Source organism: Drosophila teissieri, chromosome X (genome assembly GCF_016746235.2).
Source record: "Drosophila teissieri strain GT53w chromosome X, Prin_Dtei_1.1, whole genome shotgun sequence".
Taxonomy (NCBI): domain Eukaryota; kingdom Metazoa; phylum Arthropoda; class Insecta; order Diptera; family Drosophilidae; genus Drosophila; species Drosophila teissieri.
Window position 1 is genome coordinate 10,000,378 of NC_053034.1, and position 24,242 is coordinate 10,024,619.

The 24,242-nt window shown below is 45.6% G+C and overlaps 3 protein-coding genes across 7 annotated transcripts; 2 read left to right on the top strand and 1 right to left on the bottom strand.

Annotated features, from left to right (window-relative positions):
* The first annotated feature begins 865 nt into the window (after window positions 1–865).
* On the top strand, window positions 866–20,300 carry LOC122624951 (cytosolic purine 5'-nucleotidase). Of its 5 annotated transcripts, none has more exons than XM_043804744.1 (8): window positions 866–1,310; window positions 3,165–3,253; window positions 17,804–17,877; window positions 17,943–18,156; window positions 18,219–18,365; window positions 18,593–18,713; window positions 18,784–19,746; window positions 19,815–20,300. In XM_043804744.1, exons 2-8 carry the CDS (start codon window positions 3,171–3,173, stop codon window positions 19,953–19,955), a joined length of 1,743 nt encoding a protein of 580 aa, XP_043660679.1. In that variant the 5' UTR covers window positions 866–1,310; window positions 3,165–3,170; the 3' UTR covers window positions 19,956–20,300. The 5 variants fall into 5 exon arrangements, with proteins under 5 accessions (XP_043660679.1, XP_043660680.1, XP_043660676.1 ...); XM_043804745.1 differs by lacking the exon at window positions 866–1,310 and adding an exon at window positions 2,018–2,075; XM_043804741.1 differs by lacking the exon at window positions 866–1,310 and adding an exon at window positions 2,190–2,615.
* Window positions 11,011–11,524, top strand: LOC122624953. The gene has a single exon (XM_043804747.1). It carries the CDS (start codon window positions 11,074–11,076, stop codon window positions 11,443–11,445), a length of 372 nt encoding a protein of 123 aa, XP_043660682.1. The 5' UTR covers window positions 11,011–11,073; the 3' UTR covers window positions 11,446–11,524.
* A 111-nt stretch (window positions 20,301–20,411) lies between the features above and the next one.
* On the bottom strand, window positions 20,412–22,733 carry LOC122624952 (transferrin). Its single transcript, XM_043804746.1, has 5 exons — window positions 22,575–22,733; window positions 22,266–22,508; window positions 21,099–22,194; window positions 20,638–21,022; window positions 20,412–20,577 (listed from the first exon to the last, which is right to left on the bottom strand). The coding sequence occupies exons 1-5, from the start codon at window positions 22,672–22,674 to the stop codon at window positions 20,476–20,478; spliced, it is 1,926 nt and encodes a 641-aa protein (XP_043660681.1). The 5' UTR covers window positions 22,675–22,733; the 3' UTR covers window positions 20,412–20,475.
* Window positions 22,734–24,242: the final 1,509 nt, after the last annotated feature.

Consider the following 24,242-nt stretch of genomic DNA (forward strand, 5'->3'; position numbering starts at 1 on the left):
AGGAGCAGACTCCAGATGTTCCATCCTAGGCAACTAAGTCGCCGCACTTGGAATGGTCCATTAACATATAACAATTTATTTGAAAAGGGTAATTAAATAAATGCCATAAACGGTAAAGTCTGCCCATAAGAGTGCCTAAAGTGGTCCATTAAAAAGTAATTGTATAAACTGCCTATTACTCGATCAAGGAGACTTAAATCACATTTAATTGATTTTCGCATAATATCATGAACTTATGTAGTTTGTAGATGCTGGCGATTCAATGATTGTATAAAAAATGTATCTTAAATGAACAAACATGTTATTTTCATACTACTATTACTATTTTAAAATAATTATATTAAATTATTAAAAAAGGCAGTAATTGCCGTAAGTTAATTAACTGTATTTCATAGTGTATATCATAGGATAATAAGATTGTTGGTATATCAGAAATATCTCTTGATAAAGACATTAAGTCCCGATGGGAAACAAATATTTTAAATACCTCAAATTGCGCGCCAAATTAAAGAGTGCAGCATTGCCAGCATCGAAGAAAGTGCCCCATTGTTTACAAACAACACAAGCTTTTGCCGGCAATTGCACATCTTTCTCTCTTTCTGCCTCTCTCTCTTGCTCTTCTCTTTCTCTGTGTCATCGAGTTCAGCCGCATTCACTGTTATGTTATTGTTACTAGTACCTGAACAAAATATAATATTCTTTACACTAATACGATGGCTTGTACATTTCTTATGTCCGCCAATGTTTGTGAAATTTACGCATTCCGCTGTTTTATCGGCTTTTATCGTCGGGAGAGGCGAAAGAGCGGCGAAACAGAGGGCGCCTGCGCTCGAACTGTCAGAATTGCAGGCCAAAATGTAAACGAAAATCGAAGGGAAGGCAAAATTGTTGATATGCTAAACATCGCATCATCTGGCAGGAAAACAAGCGGAAAAGCAGGCGGAAAAGCGGTCGCAACGCCACGAAAATAGAAAAAAAGTGACAAAAAGAGCACGGTCAGTCCAACCGAAGAATTATCGACAAGATAGGAAAATAAGAAGGAAAAGCTTGCTGTCGCCCACACGCATTCTTCTTCTTCTTCTCCGTGTTCTTTTTCCTCTTCTTCACGGCCGCCCATTTATTATTGGTTTGATGGAAATTTTGGAAAACTTTTAAAAACCGTCGCGCAGTAGTGTGTTATGAAATCGCGGCCGCGTGAGTGAGTGCGTAAATAGCTGGAAAGTATTGGAAAATCAAGTGGCTGGAGAGCATAACAGGCTACAAGACCTAAAAACGCAAATATCAAAACGTCAAAACTTCTGGGCCAAAAGGTAACTTCCACTAAAAAGTGCTCCATTTTGTGTTGTTTTTTTTTTGGTGTTATTTTTGTGGCCCAAGAGATGAGTCATGTTGTTGCCGCTGCCCAATGGACATGGGCATACATATGTATGTGTATTTTTAGAGCCCCCACCGGCGTTACTTTTGCCCTTTGCCCTTCGGCCGGCCACAGATAGATCGATATGTGCCATTTCGGCGGGGGTGTCATGTGATTTTGTTTGCCGGCACCTTGCAGCGGCAACAACAACAACAGCACGGGCCAACAAACTTGTTTTCTGCAATTACGCAGCAAAAAAACACGATAAATTAGCTTAATCAGCAGTTGCCATTGGAAGTGCACGAACCGAGCGAGAAAAATACGTTGCCTACTTTTGGGCCCACCCACAAATTGCTGGCTTCAGAAACATAAAGACTGGGTGTACTCATTAAAAACTTAACTCAACTGAACTAAGCTGTTATTATCTAACTTAACTATTCAGATAAAAACCAACATATTTCGCGTAGGTTTAAAAATATTTAAATACTCCACACATGTGCCACAGATGAGTCCCAAAATCATCTTTGTTACCTGAGATAGATTTAATTAGCATTAAAATAAATCTTTTTAATATGTAGCTGGCACCAAAAGCGTATTGTTTATTTTCAAGTCACTGATCTCTTGTTAAAATACACACAGAAACACAATTTCATATCTATCGGATAACAATTCATCCAATCAAACTTACCAGTCTTATTCTGAGTAACTTTCTAAGTACCAGGTATGTATTTACATAGATATCCATAGATTTTAGTTTCAAATCGCTTGATTGCTTTCTCACGCTTACAAAAACACACACACACACATGCATTTTTAGTTTGTACCCACACACACACGCACACCCACCCACACACACACACACCAGCTGGTTAAGTTGGCAATGAGAAACTTACGCCGTTTAACAAACACTTTGCAGTACCACCGCCAATTAACAAGCAGATCCGAAACAACAGACACCTTTAGATATCCAAACCACACCGCCCCCCAAGTGGCAATTGTTAACGCGAGCCGACAGTCACTGAAATCGGGCGAAATCCCCAACAGACGGGGCTGCCAAGCGCCCCATTCAAGGATACGCCCCATTCACATTGGTGCTGGTGCCCCAAATTGCGAGCGGAGCACGAGGAACAAAGGCAACCGTAGGCTAAGTTGCTCCTATGCCAGTTTAGGCAGAATGCAGGCCACGCCCAGCGAAGATGCACAGCCGCAGGATCCGCTCAAGTCCTTCGAGAGGGACTTTTGCGACCTGCCGCCCTACCAAGTAAGTACACTGAGCGGAAACGAAAACGGCGGGCGAAAGCACACTCTTACGCTAGAAAATGTTCATTTCGGGGATCTAATTGCGGGACTAGTTTCAAGATCTACGTCTTCGATGTTTCACAATAAGTTCAAATTGTTACAATTGATAATTGTATAAATTATTTACACTTATATTTTTATCTCTGTGTAGAAAAAGCAGGAGGTGAAGATGTAGCTAGACAGCAGCATATCAATCAGTTGCAGCAAAACTCATTAAACTTGTGCCAATTGCGTCAGTCAAAGAAGGTTGGCCAGAGTTGCCACCCCGCCCCAGTATTCAGCACTCCTCCCCTTGCATCCATACTATTTTATTGTTTTCGTCCTTAGCACATTGATTGCTTTGCCTGCACTGCCTGCGTTCTCAATTTCAGCCTCATACCCATTTCTCTATTTCAATTTTCCTACTTTAAAATTCGCCGCGTGTGTGTGTGTGTGTGTGCGTGCGTGTGTGTTTTATGTGGGAAACCGATAAGGCGCTCTCATTAATTTTCCGCCTTTCGACTACTTTCAGTGCGAGATGAGTGATTCTGCACCCAATACCCCAGGACCCAGTTCGGCATCGGCCCTGCCCAAAAAGTATTACCGCCATGCGGCCCACAGGTGAGTTGCCCAAAAAAAAGAGTTGCCAAGCTACCGAAAGTAGGTCACTTTTAATGGAGGGCCCAGCCCGAAAAGAACTAAGATGGCATAGAAAGCCCATGAACAAAGCAAAGTTGGGAGCAAATCCAAAGCACAGATTACTACACAAACAAAATATATTGTATAAGTTATGCATTTTCATGAAACGAAACAAATTTTTAAAAGTATTCTAATATATATCGGAATACCAATGATATTGTTTTCCACTAAAACTATCCATTTGACCCAGCTACCACTTGTAAAAATGAATCATTATCGATTTCGCTCAGTGTAAGCGATGTTTTTTGCCAAAGAGAGATTTCTCACATAAACCACGGTCAATGCCAAGTGCGAACGGTTTTCCACTGCCTTATCGTCTTATCTCGTAGCCAAAACAACAACAAGCGCAAAAACACCGACCAGCTAGTTAATCCACACGAATCGGGGACATTCGCTTGACAACCTGACGTTGATAGTGCCGCCGCCTCATTAGTCCAATTAGGAATGTGGGGTATATGGGGCTGGCTGCACATCAGTAAAGCAGTAAAAATATCGTAAATCTCGCTGTTTGCATGTAAAAATGTAAGGCAACGTGGCGTATGAGCAATAAAGTTGACAACTAATTTGATGATATCAACATTAGTATAATTCAACGTAATATAATGTATTTTTAAGCGGAATGCAGAACACTAGATATCTACTGATTAGTTTTTAAAAATCTACGCTTTGTTAAATATTTCTATGATATGATTGATTCGATTGAGGAATGCCAGGGTATGCGCGTCTTCGTGTTGTTATTGTACTCATGCCAGACGTCTCCTTTGCTATTTTTGTTTTTGCTGATTACAATATTTTGTGACGCTGCCCATTATCGCCCGGTTTTAGTGGCTTTTCGCCGCCAGGGGGGAAGGGTTGGGCGGGGTGGTCTGAATTGCTTGTTAGGCGTGAATGCAAGTAGATGCAAGTGAGTGGGCACTTGGAGCCACTCGAGTGTCAGCTGCAACTGCAGTGTGCGTTTATCTCCGTATGCATGTGTGTATGCACATGTGTTCGTATTGACATTGACACGATGCAAAGTGCAAGCAATAATTTTCAAGAATATTTAACTCTATATTCGGCCGAGACGCCTCGCAAAGCTGTTAAGCAAATGGGCGGTGGGAGAAAGGTCTATTTATGTAGTATCTGGCAGAGCCGCCCCAGCAGTTGGGCTTATTGATAACGATCCGCGTCCAAAGTCGCCTTAAATGGAAGATGAAATATGGGTTATGCGTTATGGAATATGGAATATGGTGCGTGGTGTATGGTATATGGTTTATGGCAATGAGTATGCAAATGTCTGATGAAATATTCATGAAAACCGCGCCTCGCCCATTCACATTATAATTGGTTCCACAATTAATGCGCACATATCGCTGCGAATGTACATATCTGGTGGGATTTTGTATTGCCATGTCTTGCTGTTTATGCTGCTGCCATTCAGAGGTGTCACACAGGGATTTACATATATGTATGTACTTATGGAAAATCGAATGGATTTATGGGCCATCAATGCCGCTGGTAAATCGAGAGCATGCGATCGAAACTATCTGTATATGTATGTATCTGTATCTGTGGCTGTGTCGCCCAGCGGAATCTCAGCGAAAAGTTAAAAGAACGCACAAAAAATTCCACTTAGCCAAGTCGCGAACCCCCACGCATTAGCAGGTGCACTGAGGAAAAATCATGCGTAGTACATGAAAAGTAATATTTCAATGGTAATATTTCAATAATATTGCCTATTATGGGCAAGTTGAGCATCAATTACATTTCACGTTTACTCTGAAAATCGAATTTAAATATACTTAAAGCTTTTCTCTCTGTCTTTTTAACTCAACTGAACTAGTTGCCTGCTGGGGGTGTGGGCGTGTTGCCATAAATAGTAAGAGTGTGGCACAAAACTATTTAAGTACAGATGCGGGCACAAAGGTGCATCCAAGAAAATGTACCTTTAAATAAAATTCTATTGTTTTCAAGTATTAAAAACTGAATTTAATCAATATATGAATTTTTTCTTCTTTAATTACTTCGACTTTTTCTCGCTGTGTAAGCCACTTGTTTTCGCCGAGAAGATAAGGTAATAGTTGCAGAGCTATTTGCTCCACCTCAGCTGTGTGCGTGTGTGGCTAAGTTTTGTGTGCATAATTTCATTTCTTTGCCGCTTTTCAAGCATTTCCAATCCAAGACTGACACACTAAAATTTCCATGCGCACAAGTGTGGGTGTAGTCATTGTAGTGGTTTGGCTTATTCGTGCTTGTTTGGCCATAGAAGCTATTTTCGACTGAGCAAGCAGCGCGTGAAGATAAACCGCTGGGCTGGCGTTGCGAAGTGGGTGTTTCGAAGAGACGACACCCTGTACGCCGAGAAGAAATCGTGATCACGTGCCAAATCGATCTAGGCAGCATTGGCAATCGGAAAAGATTATAAGCACACAGTTTTCTAATATTATTATTAAGCTCTTAAACTGGAAACTGAACAATACCTTAAGCTTTGTGCTAAATCCTAATCAAATGTTGATAAAATTCTCGAAAAGTGAAGTAATGCTTTAAAAACATTTGAGTAATAATAATCTATGCCTTATGTAGCACCTACTAGTTTTGAACTGAGAAAAGAAAGCTATGCATTTTCATATGATCGCAGGAAAAAGTGCAGTGAAGACGCTAATTAAACATTAGAAAGTCATGGAAATCAAGAGATCGCTGTTTTTTTCGGTGTGAGTGATCGCCTGATCGATCATTCCCCCGCTGAGTGATGGGTAGCAAAACAAAGTAGAAAACATTTTGTATTTATTGCATAAAAGGCATCAAAACAACAACTGAATGGTCTACGTTGACACCGTCTAAAGCAGCAACAACAAAAGTGAGTGAGTGTATGTGTGTGTGTGTGTGTGTGTTTGTTTGTCGGGTAGTGCGGGACTTGGGGGATAGCTAGACACAGAGAGAAAAAGAGGGAGAGAGAGTGAGAGAGCAGAGCTTTCGACGCCGACGCTCTGCCTTCAGTATTGAAAACAGAGCTTTCGACGCCGACGCTCTGCCTTCAGTATTGAAAACGGAGAGAGTTTGGGGCTCTTCAGCGCTCTCGCTTGGCTCTGCCGCCGCTTCCTTCCTCCATTTCCACATTGCACTTTCAGTTGAAATTCGAACGTTGACCGAAATCGTTCGGAATTTTATTTTGCCAGCCGAGTGGAAAATCCGAACTCCGAATTCCGAATTCGCATTCGAAATAGGCATCGTAGATAAAAAATCCCGAATTACCAGAGTTTTTTTTTTTTTTGGTTTCTGTTTTGTTTTTTTTGCGCCCGCCGAGTTTTCCAAAACGATCGATCCACGCGCCACGTACACGATCAGTCAGATCCATTCCAACTCCAGATCTCGGTGACGTCGTCGTCCGCCAAAATAACAGCTGATAAGATACTTATCGCGCTGCCAGCACCCCCACAACCAACCCCGCGCCCACCGACTCTCCACGCCCACTGGGCGAAAGTGCTTAATCAGCAGCAGCGACGCGGCGCAGCATTTGTGGCCTTGTAATCCGCGGCAGCGCCAAGATGCCACAGCCAAAGCAAAAGCAGCAGCAGCAGCAGTCACAGTTACAGCAGCAGAAGCCGCTGCAGAAACATTCCAGCACCAGCACGAGCACGAGCACCAGCGCCAGCTCCAGCCCGACTTCCAGTTCCACTTCCACTTCCACATCCAAATCCACTTCCAGTGCCAGTGCCAGTCCAGTGGCCGCCACGATCATCGCCAGGCGGGAAAAAGAACGGGAGCGCACGCAGACGATCGGCGAAACCGACATGGATCAGTCGGTGCTCAATGGACTGGCAGTGGGCGCAGATGGAACCGCCGGCTACCATGGTCACAAGCGAGAACTGGGTCACAGGTGAGCAGATTGGCGATCCCATTGAGTCCCGAAACATTGTTAATCGCTAATCTTTCAAAGAGCACTTGAAACTATGCTCCACTTTTCAACGGTATACGGAATCATAGTTTCTATATCAATTTTATTTTATGTTTACAACAAAATGAGTCATACTATCGCTATCTACATATTTATACCGTCGTACTATCTTGTTTGTTGAAGTTTCTTGATATCTATGTAAAAGGATTAATACTAGCTGCTCAATTCTAAATAACTCAGATATATGCATATATCGAACTGATCTTTGATCCTAAATCCCCGATTAACAAACTTATCGATCTTGAAGATACACATATTTGATGCGATATCGTAAATGAGGTTTATTGTAATTAGCATTGAAGCAATGCAAGCGATGACTAGTAATTCTAAATCTGATTTCATTGTCTTGTTTTTATTCTTTCAACATGCTGCCCTTTGTTCAGCAGCAAATAATGATTCCTTTGTTTATCTATGCTTCTAAAGATATTCGTTACCATGAAGGCTTAATAAGAAAATTGTGCTGTTCTAAAGCTCATTGGAAACGTATGTTTCATTCAGTTCGGCTGTTCTGGAATGAGCATTTACATGCTTACATTAACTTCTTTGTGCGAGTACTTTGAACTCAGCATTAGTTTATAGAATTACTTAACATGTATTTTAAAACAGGCACTTCGTGTGCTATGTAGTTCCGAAATTCAGCCACTGGATGTAAAGTATACCCTGTAATCTGGATGGAAGCGTTCCGCCTTATCTTCTTCTTCACTGTGACTCACACGGACTCCGGATCAGTAGTGATATACAATTCACTATGTATTATATCACCTGGCGTATTTATTAGTCTGCCCATTTAGTGCAGAAATACGTGGCAAACCGTTTGCTATGTTGTTTGGTTTTCCGAGCTTTCAACTCAGATCCATCGTATCTGGTGCCCTTATCGCTGTAATTTTGGGAGGTCTTCTTTGGGGTCAAGAGATGGGTGAGGTGCTGTGAAGGGGGGGCTATTGGGTATTTGACATGCCCAACTGCTGTTTACAGTTATGAACATGCCCTTGACCATGCCATTCCCCCATTCAATTGGCAGGCTGCCTAATTGCTGCCACTTTTCCACTTTCCCACTTTCCCACCGTCCATTTCGCTTGCCGCCCATCGTTCGATCATTTAATTTCGGTTTATTTGATTTCCTCGCTTGTGTGTCAATTAATGTAAATTTCTGGCTGTCAACGCTTAGCCAGTTGACTTAATGAGTCGCCGCCGGGCTAATCTCCGCCTGCAATCAGAGCAGTTGGCCGTGTAGTTGTAGTTGTGGGCTGCATGTGATGGTGTGATGCCATCTCATCGTACAATCATCATCATCATCGTTTGGGGCTAAATTGGCATATTTATGCTGGGCACTGCTCGTTTGGCAAAATGTTTCTCAAGGCGCCAACACTGCGCTTAACCCTTGGCCGGTGGCTGGGGCTTAATTCCGCTGCAGCTACGTGACCTGCCCCATTTGCCCCCCGTGCCCCACGGCTCTTAACCCATGCTCCCTTTGGCGCTTTCGAATGCAAACAATGTTGCCCGCTGCCCCACTTCCCCACTGCCACTCCTTCGCTCCCACTGCGGTCGTTCTTTGTACCTGTCTGTCGGCCAACTTCACCTTTAGCCAGCTTCCCATGATTGTCTTAAATCAGACATGACCTGCTCTCCTCGTGTTCCTTCTCCTCGTGCTCCTCCTCCTCGTGCTCCTCCTCCACCTTCGTTTGCCTCCGCGGGGGTCACGTAGCTGGGAACTTTTATTGCGTAGCCGGAAACGGAAACGCCGCGAACATTCACGACAGGCGGCGGAGGACGAGAATGGGGCTGTGGCTGTGGCGGTGGGCGTGGCATGGCCATGGAAATGAAAGAGGAGCCACTGCAGCAGCCGCCGCAGCAGGAAAAACTTTAATGCAATTTGCATTTCATTGAAATTCACATGCTAAATTTATTTTAAAACGAGCTGGCCTTTTCTGCTCGCCTTATACAACACACAGATGCCACTGGCTTTTCCAATTTTCCAATTTAATTGTCGCAACTTTTTGGCCAAAACCCATTATTATTATCGTTTTAATTGCTAATTTATGCACATATGTATTACAGGGCTCTCTTCTGCATTTGCTGCAAAAAGGGCGTGTTAATAAGATTTTTTGCTTGTTCGAGGAATAAACCATTGTTTTTACTGCATTTTAATAAGCTGAATAGGAAATCTGCAAAAACACACTGCTTGGATTATAAATGCTCATCGCAAATCTGCGTTTGTTTAATTTGTATTTTTAATTTGCCAATTTAAGAATGTACTTCTAAGTGGAAATATAAAAACATGCATTTTTAAAAACGATTTATGTACGTTTACACAACTTATTTCTGGCGCTGCCCAAATATGAATAGAATACCAATAACAAATAAACAATACATATTTCTAGCACAAAGCATAAAGAAAACTGAGTGATGCAGCACCAAGTAGAAATAAACAAATAAATAAATTCAATCGGGGCGCACAAAGAACTCGAAGAATGTTGATTCTAAGAGACTTCAGTTTCGGTACAAAGCCCGCTGTTGGTAAATAAAAATAAATACAATGTTAAATATAATGATAACTTTACCAACTCATAAGCTTCCTGTGCTTAACTTTATATACAGAAATTCAAATGGCACACTCTTTTCCGTTTACCGGCGCCCACACAAAATCGAAATCAAAGTCAAGGTCGGTCCGTGCCACGCCCCTGCGCCCACCGTGGCTGATTATGTTTTGATTGGACGCAGGCTAAATTATTTGATTAATGGGAAATGCCAGAAAATAAACAAAATTTGCGGCAAATGTCACATTTGCAAATTGGAAAATCCTCTCATATTTGCACCAGCACACGAATAAATCAGCGTACAAATGCATAGATACATATATGTATCTAAATGCATATGTATCCAGATGCATATGTATCTGTGTATGTGTATCTAGATGCACATGTATCTGTGTGTTTGGTTGGGCATTGCAGATACACTTGTATAATACACCCATTTCGTGGTCAATGTAAAATTTAATTTGGCATTTTGTTCTCGATTATGTCGCGACTTTTGTTTATGACTTGTATGCAAACTGACAGCAGATGATTAGTGGGCGTGACCCTGTGCACTCGCTGACCTTGATTCGCCCCGGCATTGCGTCATTAAAATGCAAATAACATTTTGCTCCTGCGACCAAACGTTCGCCGCAACGCAGAACAACAATACAGAACGTGTGCCAGGATCCTCCGCTGGAGGAGCAGCACTGGGGACAGAAACTGGAGCCGGAGCAGGACCACTCCAACTCCTTCTCCAGCTGCAGGTGCGAATAGTTTTCCCACAGTTGACAGCAACGTGGCATTCAACAATGTTCCAAACGCGTGTCTGAATCCGGGATTGCGGTTGCTGGTCGACGAACGGCTTTAAGTTGACAGCCTTAACAGCCTCAGCTTCGATTTGTAAGCGAGGGTCACATTGTTGTGTCCAACTGTTGCACTTAGTTCGCTGGTCACTCTGGAATCGCTTCAATTCGCTGCAATTCGCTGCAATTCGACCGAAAGTTCTTTGAATTATATTGAAAATATTCAACTCGCCATTTCTTTAACATCTTTTTTAACATTTCTTTTAAACAACCAAATGATGGGTAAAGAATAACATGTAAATCGTTTCGATATGTATTCTTATTTGAGTACTTAGCCAATATTACATTTTTGTAACTATGGCGATATAGTTTTCATAGTTTATAGAACTTGAACTAGTTATTCCACTTGGTCACACTATCCTTTCGTTTGTTGACAATTGTACGACACCCGAAACTGAACACATCGCTTAGACAGACGTACATAGAGTGATGACTGTGTTCCAAACGAAGAATCGCCCATCCTGGCAGCTCTGGCTGGGTGCATTGCCACGGAAGGCACCTGGGCTAATCCTGCGCCACTACAAGCACAAGCCCGCCTTCCGGCCCACCACTCAGGATCGCAGCACTGAGAGGCGGGATTGTGTGAGGAGCCGGTTGCTGGACACGCGCAACAAGATCCTGGGTCTGCTGCAGCGCTTCGAGAAGGTGGACTCCATTGTGGAGGAGTCGCGCCGCAGACGCAATCCCTTCCACCTCGTGGCTTCGATGGCGATGGCTTACGAGGATATCGAGACTCATATGCTGGATGGCATTCTGGGTTGGTCCGATCTCGAGGACACCGACGATTGCTTCAAAATGTAGGAGCACACCGACCAACGGAACTCACACACACTGGATGGGCAGTTGAAATGCCGAAATAAATACCGGGAATCCCAATTTGTCGGCTGCTCTTTCATGTCGTTGAAAGGGGGGGTCCCGGAAATTGGATTAACCTCAGCACAATGCAATTTGATTAAGTTCGTTTAGATCAAATTGAACGCCACAGCATCGCTGGCGAGGATGCTCAGCCCTTGCTGCCTAATTAAGTCCGCCGCCGCATTCACATGCTAAGCCTCAATCAATTTCGGGGGCCATCTATTAAGCGAACCAACCACCCACCCATCCCCACCTCCACCTCATCGGAACCCTTCAGCGGCCTGCCAAGGTCGCACGCGATGAAGCCCCCTGACAATGAAATTGAAAGTGTTTGCCACACGGTCGCCTTCATTGCAAAAAAAAAAAAACACAAAAAACGAAAAAAAAGGCAGGAGAACGGGGGAATAGAAGAGCAGCACCATCAGAATGGTGTGCCACGCATGACTATGATGGGGCCCAGTTCCAGTTCCAAGTGGATGGTGCCCATGCCGGTGTCCGCGGCGTAGAACTACGTAGAGTACGGCGGCTTCCATGGATTACGCTTTTTTTGGGGGGGCTCAGTTCGTGTTCGCCTCGAGCGCAGTCCGGGCGATATATTCTCCGCTTTCGCTGGCCAGGATTCGATTAAAGTGCGTCTGTGCCAAGATCTACCTTCTCCTCATCCCTTGTCCACTGACCAACTCCCCAGCGACTTGTTTCCTTCTTTTTTTTCTCCTCGGCTGCTCCCAAGTGTGTGTGTTTGTGGCTGGCAATTAAGGTCTTAATTAGACGTAAACTCGTGTCGGAAGTGAAATGCGAATTGCTTTGTCACAGTGCTCCGGACAGGCTACACTGGTCAGCAAAACAATGAATCAAGAGTTCGAGGAGCTCTACTGAGTTCTATATAACAATCGAAGGACTTTTGAGTAGTCAGTGATGATAGATAGTTGCTATGTGAAGTATGGATATTCCATTGACGTGCAAATGAATATTCAAATTATTGTGTAGTAAATACAATAGTAAAGTTACCTTTGTAATGCAAACCAATCCACTGACTTGCCACATTTCAAACACACACCTGTGTGTTTGTGGCATAAGTGAGCACAGTAACAATGGCATAACCTAATGAGCTATTTCTGTTGGCTTTCCCAAGCAGTAGTCCAGCTTCATCTTCCAATTTCCATTTCCGGCTGTCCAGTGTAGCAGCAACACATGTGCAGCTCTTATGTCCACAGATGTGTGTATGTGCGTGTTGGGCACTGGCTATTTGGTTTTGTGGTTATGCTTATTAAGTCAATTATCGCCCAATTGCGCCGCCCTGGACCACGTAGGTGACCGCTGCTCGGTGCTCGGTGGTCGGGGGCTTTGATGATGGGACACTGGATACTGTGCCTCCAGCTCCTCCTGCTCCTCCTACTCCTCCTAATCCTCCAGCTACTCCTGCCCAGCATCTCCTGAGCCTTGTAGCCACACCTCGGTTGTTTTTGTTTGCCATTTTGATTTTAATTGGAGCCGAAACACCAAAGGACCCTTATAAGATTCTGACACGACCTTGTGGCTGAATTGAGTTTTCCGACGTGTGTGTGTGTGTGTGTATGTTGTGTGTGTGGTATTTGGGAAATGGAGAAGGGGATTACATTTGGCCTTGTAGTTGTCGATACGCTTATAATTGAATTTAAAGAGCCCGTCAATGGAAAGAGCTTAGCATCAGCAATCAGAGCTTCTTGGCACTGATTGATAGCCCAGGGAATTCTAAAAAACATACAATTTGAGCAACATGTATTTGGTAGAAGATTGCCTTGCAACACGGAAGTGAGCTTTAGTTGCACGACTTTAAACATGATATAAGATTTGTATTTAATCATTTCATTCACTCGACTTTTATACACTGATTACTAAGAGCTAAGAGCTCTTATAGTCTTATAGTTGAATAGTTCTTTCTATACATTCCTGACTTAAATCTAATTAAATTATTTGCTGACATTTCTCAATAGCTGAAAGCGGAGCTACTTCAATGTCAATTATCAGAAGTCGTTGAGTGCCCTATTAGCGCTTTTGCGCAATGGTTAGTGATAAGTTTATCATTATTGATGGCCCGTTTGCCCGGGCGTTAACTGAAACTATAGAATAGAATTGAATGGAATGGAATAGAGCAGAATGCTGCTGCTGACCTGACCTGACCCTGTAACCCCACCTGTCCATGATTGGCTGTCAATTGTTGTCGCCCGTCGCCAGTGTTGTGCCCCACAACCCATTTGGCCAGTTATTGTGCCCCTGAGTCGGGTTTTGTTTCGCCTCCAACAGGGGCAGTGGCACGTGGCAGCTGCAGTACGTCAGCAGCTGGATCTGAAGTGTTTAGATAGCCAGCTTCAGTGGGGAGAACGACGCTGGTGATGATGATGACGATGGAGGGCTAGGTTGGCACCTAACGATGCTGGTGATGATGCTTCTAAAATAGAACTGCAACAGTTTTCACTATGGGAATTACGTAGCATGACGCATACGCAACGTTGCCCACCAGGCAGCACGTGTCCAAACAAGCGGGCTAAATACGTATATAGTATATCAAAAACGGGGGCATAATGGTCAGTCGATGGTGCGCACGGGATGATGGGATGACGGGATGGGGAATGGCAACCAAATTGATAAACTTGCATCGCCATGATATGAATTTTGATTTTACAAGCGAATGCAATTTGGCCATGGCCAATTGGGAGAGGGGGGTGGTTACTCGTTGACTTATGGCCATTATGTGCTCCCTGGGACGAAGTGGCAGCAGAATCAGCTGAATCTAATCAACAGCAGCAGGACATGGCACAATAAAGCTGCTCCTGCTCCTGCTGCTGCTGCTGCTGCTCCTTCCGCTGCTGTTGGTGCAGCAAGGACGTGGACAACTCGACTTGACAATCCTTGACGGGCGCGCTATCCAGACCAACTGGCAGGGCCAATCCTTTGGAGGGGAAACTGCAAACGGCGAATAGCAAACAGCAAACTGAAAACTGCAAACTGCAAACTGCGTACTGTAAACGGCAAACTGCGAAACTACTACTACAGCGATAAGCATTCGGCCATAAATTCGCATTTTCGACAGCCAAAAGAAGAATAAGAGGGAAATTCGCACTTGAGCAAAGCAATTTCCACCGACCATCGAGCATCGACCACTCTTAGCACTTTACCCACTTTCATTGCGCTGTCCGGGGAGCGTAAACAAGTTAACAATGCATAATAATAACAACTTGAGCAACGGCCACTGTGCGGGAACTTTGAATGCCACTGGCTGCTCCCGAGCTGGGGATTCCCCGGTTGCAAGTGGCAGTTGCTGTGGCAGTGGCAGTGTCATGTCCCAGACAGCTGTCACGGACACTAAGATGCCGCCAGGAGACGGAGCAACTGCAGCCACAGCGAAGGCGGCCTTGTGCTGGCTTCCGCAGCAGCCACATCATGCGTAAGTCTTAATGGAAGTCTTACTGGTAGCACAGTGACCACTCGATACAGAGAACTAATCCCAATCGTTGGTAGATAGACTGCATAGATAGAATATAACAGAAATCGGAGGTACCTTTCAGACTTCGGTAACTTAAGGTTGAGTTAGTCTAGAATCATAAAGTTATATAGCAATTAGATATCTGTACTTAATGTCATGACTCTGCTTTTGTAATTTGTAATTCCCAAAGCCCATGTTGTAACTATCTTATTTCAAAACAAATACAACTTGCAACTTGGTAAACAACAAGTGATTAAACAATATTATTCGCCTGCACAGCCCCATTCATGTTTTGCTGCGAGCCAGCATAGTCCTATTTCCAGAAGGTACAAAATACGCGCTCTGATTCAGCCAGTGTCAATGGACCGATTATGGAAAATATAATCAGCTAAAAAACAAAAAACAAAAAAACACCAAGTATAGTATTTAATGTGCACTGCGTGTGTGTGTGAGAGATGCTAATGTGTACCGATGACCTTTCGTCGTTGGAAAATGTTGATCGCATCGCCTGGCGGTGTAAACAAAATACCGCGAATCAGTTCGTTGACGCACTCGAATTGAGAGCTCTGAATTCGCAAAACAGAGTTATTCGCTGCTTGTTATCAATGCAAATGGAAGGCAAATATCCATAGGGAAAGCATACATATGTACATACATACACATGTACATATGTATATGCATATACATATAAACTTGCGAGTTTTCTTGCAAACATTGCTCATACGCCGCGTATAACCAGAGAACAAACATCGTCCGATGATGGCAGCCACGCAAATAGATACACATCATCTCAGTCATCACAATCCATAATCTAAGCACTCAATCTAACTATTTCCCAGGCACTGCCAACGTATTTTTAGAACCGCGAAATCGCTCGCAATTTAATTGACGCGCAATCCGCTGGCAGTGACAATTAAACCATACAGGCGGCGGATTAGCGGATTAGCGAATTTGCATTTATGCACATATTTGCCTATTTTTACCCTCGACGAACGCCAATTAATCCGTTTAGTCAGCCTTCTGGTTTTCTGGTTTTTTGCATCGCGACAATCGGCAAATCTGTGCCCTTTGAGGTGCTTTTGAAAGCACTCTTTTTGAATATTTTACAATCATTATTTAGTCTATATTGCTGTAATTAGCTAATTAGCTTATGATAAGAAACTTGATTAGACATTCCTCGCTTAAGTCTACAATACAGGATTTATTGGTCTTTCCATATTAAATTTCCAATTTGTTTACTAAACTGGTCCATCATCGCAAAGCCTTCAACGATGAAAAGAGTCAGCAAAATGCTTGGCTGGAAAATTGGCAAATCTGCCTTTTAGCTGGAAAATGGAAAAATTAATTACTGCTGCGATATTCGGTGGCCCTTTGCGGAGTGTGTTTTGTCTCAGATTTATGCATTCTGTTCGAATTTGGGTTGACAAAAGCAACAAAAAGGTCATGCCAACAACCACGGCCAAGATGAACCAACAAAGTTGGCCAAAAAGAAGGGAAATTGGTCACGAGTGGCAGCAGGAGTGGCAGCAGTAGTGGCAGGAGTGGCAGGATGAGGAGCATGCCACACAGAGCTCGGCGCCCCGGAGAGGATGCAACTTTTTCGCTTATTTGGCAAATGTTCAAGTGGACCAGAATTGCCAAAAAGGGACAGCAGAATAAATAAACGCACAGCATGGACACCCAGCACATATAAAAAACTGTCCACCACACCCACTTTCCAGAAAAAGAAAAAAACAAAAAAACGACAAAAAAGAGAGACTGCGAATTAGGCCAAAAAACCGAAACTGAAATGCTCTTTTTGGCCAACAAAAGGGCTGTTGGCATAATCCGCCCCCAGACATGATTAATCGAATTATTGATCGGACAGACATTAAAAAAATATATATTCAAAATATGTAGTTCAGCGAGGAGCAACGAAAATGGAAGCATGAAAAGTGCATAGTTTCCCGACCACGATGATAAATCGAAAACAACTAGTATGCCATGATGCCACTATACCAAAAATGAACATGGAAAACCCCAAAAATGAGGGTATCTCCAAACATTTTGTCCACGCTCATCCCGCTAATGAGTTTTGCCCACAAGGAGGCGTGGCACACACAGACACAAACACACACACACACACCCATACACAGTGTGTCAAAGCCGAAAGGGGCGTGGCAGCCGGAGTCGCCCACAACAAGTTCTCAACACTAATTGCTGACCGCAGTCGAAGCCGCAGCGAATTGAGACCGAGCAACGGTCGCCTTCGGCTGGCGGAAAATGGAAAAGCCTGAGGGCCATGGGCGCCATCATCAAAGAGCCACGACAAAGTTGAAAACTGAATGTCAAACGTTTTTCACGCCATTTCCATGTGGCGGCGATTTTCACACTTATACGGCAAAGGCAAAGCTGATGCTAGTTTTTCACGCCTTTCCATTCGCGACTATTCCCGCCAGTTTGATAACCCATTGACTCACTTTGCCGATCGAATGATCAGTGTGATTATGATTAGTGTTCTAGACTAACAACATTCGAGAATAGAGACGCGAAATATGGGAAATGTGTAATGTGTAATGTGGAATGAAAATGTATAATATGTAAACATTAAACTTAATTTGCAGGTGATAATTGCCATTGAAAATGAATAGTATGAATAGTATATTCAATTACCTGTTATTTGTAGAAGAATATTTACCAGTTATTTGTAGAAGAATATTTGCTAAAATATTTGAAATTCCCTGTGGTTAATTACTATAAATAATTTGTAATAGTTGACTACTAGTTTTGTGACTTTTTCTTCAACGCCCCAAGGTATGCAACATAATAATATTAATATTCCGTTTGTTTTTTTCCTTGCAGAGTGTTTGTGAACAGATCGCTGCATTTGGAGAATATCAAGTACTATGGCTTCGACATGGACTACACCTTGGCAGGTGAGCAATTCGATACGAACCACATAACTAGAACATATCCAATAATAATAATCCGAATCCAACAGAGTACAAGTCACCGCAGTATGAGCAGCTGGGCTTCAACCTGGTCAAGGAGCGCCTGGTCTTCATGGGCTATCCCAAGGAGATACTGCAGTTCGAGTACGATCCCACCTTTCCAGTGCGCGGCCTGTGGTTCGATACTCTCTACGGGAATCTGCTGAAAGTGGATGCCTACGGCAACATCCTGGTCTGCGTTCATGGCTTTGAGTTCATCAAGCAGTAAGTGGACTTACTTACTTACTTTGCTTAAATGCACTAACGTGATTTCGTGATTGTTTCAGTCACCAGGTGTACGAGTTGTATCCGAACAAGTTCTTGAAACTGGACGAGTCGCGTGTCTATGTCCTGAATACTCTCTTCAACCTTCCGGAAACCTATCTCCTTGCCTGTCTCGTCGACTTCTTAACCAACAGCAGTGATTTTGTGCGGTAAGTTTGGATCGTTTCTTGCAACATAATGCTTTCTAGCTCTATAAACCTCTTGATCTTGCATTTATGGGGAGAATGTTTGAAACCGACTTTAAGTGTCGTTGTTTTTGGCTTTTCGTTTCTACCTAGAAAGATATTAGTCTGTATCTGCGACTTCTGCTGTTCCCTCCCCTGCTGCTCTATTCCCCTTTCTCTACTTTCTCCTCTTCATTCTTTTCACCCGACAGCGTTGAGCGCGGCATCAAAGCTGGCGATTTACTATTTACCTACAAGTCGATTTTCCAGGATGTGCGACGTGCCGTCGACTGGGTGCATTCCGATGGCGATCTGAAGCGTCGCACCACGCAGGTGAGTTTCCATTCACATGGTTACCTAGTGAAGATCCTACTTAATGCCACCACCACTCTCTACCCACTAGAATATGGCTCACTATGTGAAGAAGGACGAGCGTTTGCCCACGGTCCTCTCGCGCATCCGGGAGTCGGGCGCCAAGCTCTTCATGCTGACCAACAGCGACTATACGTACACCAACGAGATTATGACCTACCTGTTCGACTTCCCCCATGGCGCCACTCCGGATGAGCCGCACCGCGACTGGAAGACCTACTTCGATGTGATCGTGGTGGATGCCCGCAAGCCGCTCTTCTTCGACGAGGGCACCGTATTGCGGCAGGTGGACACGAAGACCGGCAGCCTGAAGATCGGCACCCACGTGGGACCCCTGCAGCCGGGTCAGGTGTATTCCGGTGGCTCGTGCGAGCTCTTCACCAAGTTCATCAACGCCAAGGGCAAGGACGTGCTCTATGTGGGCGATCACATCTTTGGCGATATTCTCAAGTCGAAGAAGATCCGCGGCTGGCGCACCTTCCTGATTGTGCCCGAGTTGGTGCGGGAGCTGCACGTGTGGACGGATGAGTGCCAGCTGTTCGCGGAGCTACAGAACCTGGACATCAAGCTGGGCGATCTCTACAGGGATCTGGACTCGAGTGCCAAGGTCAAGCCGGACATTTCGCAGCTGCGCACCTGCATCCGGGACGTGACGCACAAGATGGACATGTCCTACGGCATGATGGGCTCGCTCTTCCGCTCCGGCTCGCGCCAGACCTTCTTCTCCAGCCAGGTGGTGCGGTATGCCGACGTCTATGCGGCCACCCTGCTCAACCTCATCTACTACCCCTTCTCGTATATGTTCCGAGCACCGGCCATGCTTCTGCCCCACGAGTCGACGGTGGCCCACGATCAGGCCCATCAGCCGCCTCCGCCGCTGGGCCCTGTTCCCGCGGCCACGGGATCCGCATCGGTGGCCACATCGCCGGATGAATCGGCGCGCATTGTGGCGGGCACCGAGCACGTCAAGGACCCCAAGGACTTGCATCGCGCTGTAAGTAACCTTTGATTAACCCAAATACTGATCGTGACCATGCTAAAGCGAGAGCTTTCTTCTTCCAGAGCTCCATTGTGCACACTCGTCCGTCGACGCCCACCGTGGTGACCCACACCCACGACGAGGACTATTCCGAGGAGGAGGAGACGCCCAGTGGTGCCGAGTCTTCAACAGAGCAGGCCGTGCGCGATGCCTCCGAGGACTAGGTGCCAAAGCCGCCCTCCACCAGCAGGAATGTTTGGATCAACGAATTTTATTCTCAAACTTCCCAGATGTCCCATGCAGCCCGTTACCCGTTACCCTTTCCCTTTGCCCTTTAACCCCAATCCGAACCTTAAGCCCCAAACCGCAAACCCCAAAACCATCCCCGAAATCCACAACGTGGACGAAGCAATTGTGAAACGTACGATTTTCCCTGGCGATTTTACCCGAGCACAGATATGTGAAACTATATACCATATACGATATATACATTATACATTAGCTGGTTCCATACATATAATGTGTCTTTTTTTTAATTAAAACCATAAATTGCTGTAATTGAAAGAGAACATCTCGTTTTGAATAATTCATGAGAGGTGCTAAAAGCCAATTAACTGGGAAACTTTTCGACAGTAACGCTGTGAATCTATTTCTATTACTAGGCATTGAAACATGGTTACTTTCTAGTTATATTCGGGTTACAATTTATTGATGCAGACTGTAGTAGGGGAGTATAGAGTGTGCTCAATGCTTAGCGATCTTGTTACCATCGCACTGGAGATCTGCGTAGATCTGCTCGTTCTGGATTTCGTTTTTGATCTCCGTGGCGAGCTGAACGGCTTTGTCCTGCGGGGAAAGTTCATTCTCAAAGTCCGAAACATAGATATGGAAATAGGAATCACTTACGTTGAAATACACATTCTTCTTGCCCTTCTGGAACTCGCCGAACAGAGCGAAAACATCCACCAACTTGCCGCGCGCTCCAAACTTGTCCGAGATCAAGGAGAACAGATGCTTCACAGTCTCCTGCTCCACGCTGGTGGTGTCCGAGCGGATGAAGATGGCCCGGGGCAGCTGCACGTCCACGTTGCAATCACGGAAGTTGGTGACCGGTCGTCGCTCCAAGGTGGGGCACACCAGCTGGGCGTCCTTGTGCTTCTCCAGCTCGGAGGCGGGCACGATCTGCACCTCGCCATCGGCACTGGAGGACACACGGCAGGCGTCCAGGCCGCGTCGCTTGTTCAACAGGGCGACAGCAGCACGGGATCGTCCGCAATCCTCGTTGAATTTGCTACGAATGGGATTGATGGCAAAGAATGTGGTTGAATGAGATCTATCGATCGTCTGGAAATGGCGAATCCACTTACATGCTGGCCTTCTGGAGGGCCTCCCGCGTGAGGCTGGGTGGTGCCACCGCCACCAGGACATCATCCTGAGCCCGCTGCTCGTAGACGATTGGCTGCAGCTGGTTGCTGCGGGCATCCGCGTAGCCGGCAGCGCGCACAATGGCCAAATCCGCCTCCTTTTTGGTCAGAGCCACCACGCAGTCGGTGGACTGAACGCACTCGAGTTCCGGACGAGCATCGCGGGCGTAGGCAGCCTGGTGGAGCGCCTGGCACTTGGCGTACTCGTCGTCGTTCTGGGCGCACAATCGGATCTTCCTGATGGCGCTGCCATCACGCTCGATCACATCCTTGTAGCCGGCACGCTCCAAATAGACCTTGGGATCGATGGCGGCCTCCTTGCTGTGGTACACGGCATTCGGCTGGATGAGCAGATGGGCGGCGGCGTCCTTGTTCTGCGCCTGCAGTCCATTGGCAAAGAAGCGCTCCAGTCGCGACTGCAGTTGGTGCAGCTGCTCGGAGTTGTGGACGGCCTGCTCGTTGGAGATGTAACCGCTCCAGGGGCGCTGGGCCCAGGAGCAGGCGGGTCCGGTGACCGGGCGTCGGGTGCCATCCTCGCATAGATACTCGAAATTCTCCGGTTTGCCCTCCGCCGGCGGCGCATCTGGGCCGGCACCGGGCAGACCGAAGTACTTCTTGATGTACTGCACCTTGGAGAAGGCCACCTGGCCCTGACCCTTGTCCAGGCAGCGAATGGCGCCGTCATAGCCACTGAACTTGTCCGGATAGTTGCACTGCTCCGGCTTCTCGCACAGGGCGCACAGGTTGGCGTACTTCTTCTTCAGCAGGCGATCCGTGTCCGGGTGCGTGGAGTAGGTGCCCACCAGGCACGACTGCGCAAAGAACTCGGACAGCGACTTCAGTTCGCGCTCGGTGGCGGAGATCTGCGGATCGGCGGACACCTTCAGGATGTGCGTGTTCTTCAGCTTGGTGATGGGGATCTTGTAGCCCACGTTGCGTCCGAAACCAGTGTGGCAGGACTTGGCGCCACGCAGCTGCTGCAGGGTGCGGATGGGCGAGTCCTTCTTCACCAGGATAATGCCCTCGTAACGGAAGGCGGCTGTCGAGAAATCAGATAATTACGAGATTTATGAGCATTTCTTTCAGTTGCTCCTCTTTTAGCCTACTTACCATCTTTGTCCTGCTGCGTACGAATCTCGGAGATCACGCGATAGTCCTCGTTCTTGCGATGATAGGCAATGTACATGTCCTCCGGCTCCGTGGCCAGCACATCGGCCTTGCGCTGCTCGATCAGCTCCAGGCACTCCACTCGATCCCGCCCAGCCACGCACTCCATGCGGATGCCCGCCTCCGAGGGATCGGCCAGCAGCTGCTGGCACTCGGCCAAGTAGATCTGCGGCACACACAGGCGATCTGCTCAAAATAGTTGGCACTGGTTAGTTGGATGGAACTGATGACTCTGGGCGATGTATCACATACAAATGGGTTCCTCCGCATGGGAGGACTGCGGTGCAAGGATCAGCAGCAGGACGGCCGCCGCCAGTGGCAGCCAGGTGTGGGTCTTGCGCGGCGACATCATCTCAGGAACAGTTGAAGCTCGACTGTGGAGAATCCGGAGCCGGCTGGTGGCTTTTATAGTCCCCGATACCCAAGTACCCAGATGTGCTGCTTCTTTCTCCCGCGACTTTCGTGCTTTTCGTTTTTTGCACTCGTGTTTGTTCTCTTTCGCTTCTATTTGCCCGGCGACAAGGAGGCACAATAAATTCTACTACTACTACTAGTAATAATAATAATAACAACGAAAGAAAGACAGTCCAGGCGACCGGTTTTGCGAGGAAAGGCGTGAGTGGGCGGCAATCCAGGCCTATACTCCGGCAAACGAGTTTGCGACACTGATGTATGGCTGTGCCATTAAATGCGATTTTCGCAAATCAATTACAAGTCAATTGTTATGGCACGATCTACCATGATCTACCTTAAGTTTGACTCCTCAACTTTTGCAATCGATCAAAATCCGAATTTTGCCTCAAGCAATTAGTTTTAGAACTTGTTAATCAAACAAACAGTGGCTATTATTGAGCCACCGCTTTCTCTTGACAGAACTCATTTAGGCACATACACTAATTACTTGCACACATTCTTAGACGAAACGTTTAGGCTGGGAAAATGCCTTATTTGAGTCGAAAAAGCGTAATTGCAACATTCGCAAAGTCGAGGGAACAGCTGCCTCTTAAGTTAATTGCATTGGCACTTGATCCCCTAATCGATCGAGCCATATACTATGCATACGTGACTGATCCCAGAGCCACCGACTTGGACTTGGTGTGGGCACCTATTGAGTTATATAAATTTCTTAGAATTCACTCCCCTGCCAAATAAACTGGTACAATCTTTCCTAGTCGATTGTCGTTCGTGTTGCACTAACAACCGGTTGAGCCACCTCCTCGTCGATCCCACTGGGATGACCCACCATCAGCACCACCACCACCACCACCACCCTACCCATTCCACCAATCCACTGACCATAAATCATGCGATTTGAGCCCTTAGTCCCAGGGGCATACTTACTTACTGAATTTCCATTGTGCTCCACTGTGGCTCTTCAGTTTTTGCGAGTCCATTTTTCACTTTCGCAAACGGTGCTCGCTTTTGATTTGCATTCATCTAATGATTTGGCTACTTGAAATTCACTTTTCTTGGAAGCAAACAAATTAAGAGTAATTGCCTTTTATTTATACTCTCCGAGGGGATATTTTTACATTTTTAATTGGATGAATACTCGGCCGGCCAATTTGCCAACTATAAGTACACAACGCATGTTGATATTATGATAATTTTAAATACTTGCTTAATAATTCGCCAGCTTGTCTATCAGCATAATCCTGATTTATTTCTTTATATATTATGCAAAATGTGTTTATGTTCACAAAGTTCATACGTAAAGTCGGTTAGAACATATTTAGAGCTCATTTAACCTTCTCAAAAAAGTTAGGGTATACGCCATTCGCAAGTGGCTTGCATTAGCATTCGTCTCTAGTTTTATTTACTTGAATTTCGCCCCGCTATCAGGGCATTTGTTTATTCAGGCCGGGCACAGAACCTGTTCCACGGGCGGGATGGGATGGGATGGGATGTGATGGGATCACC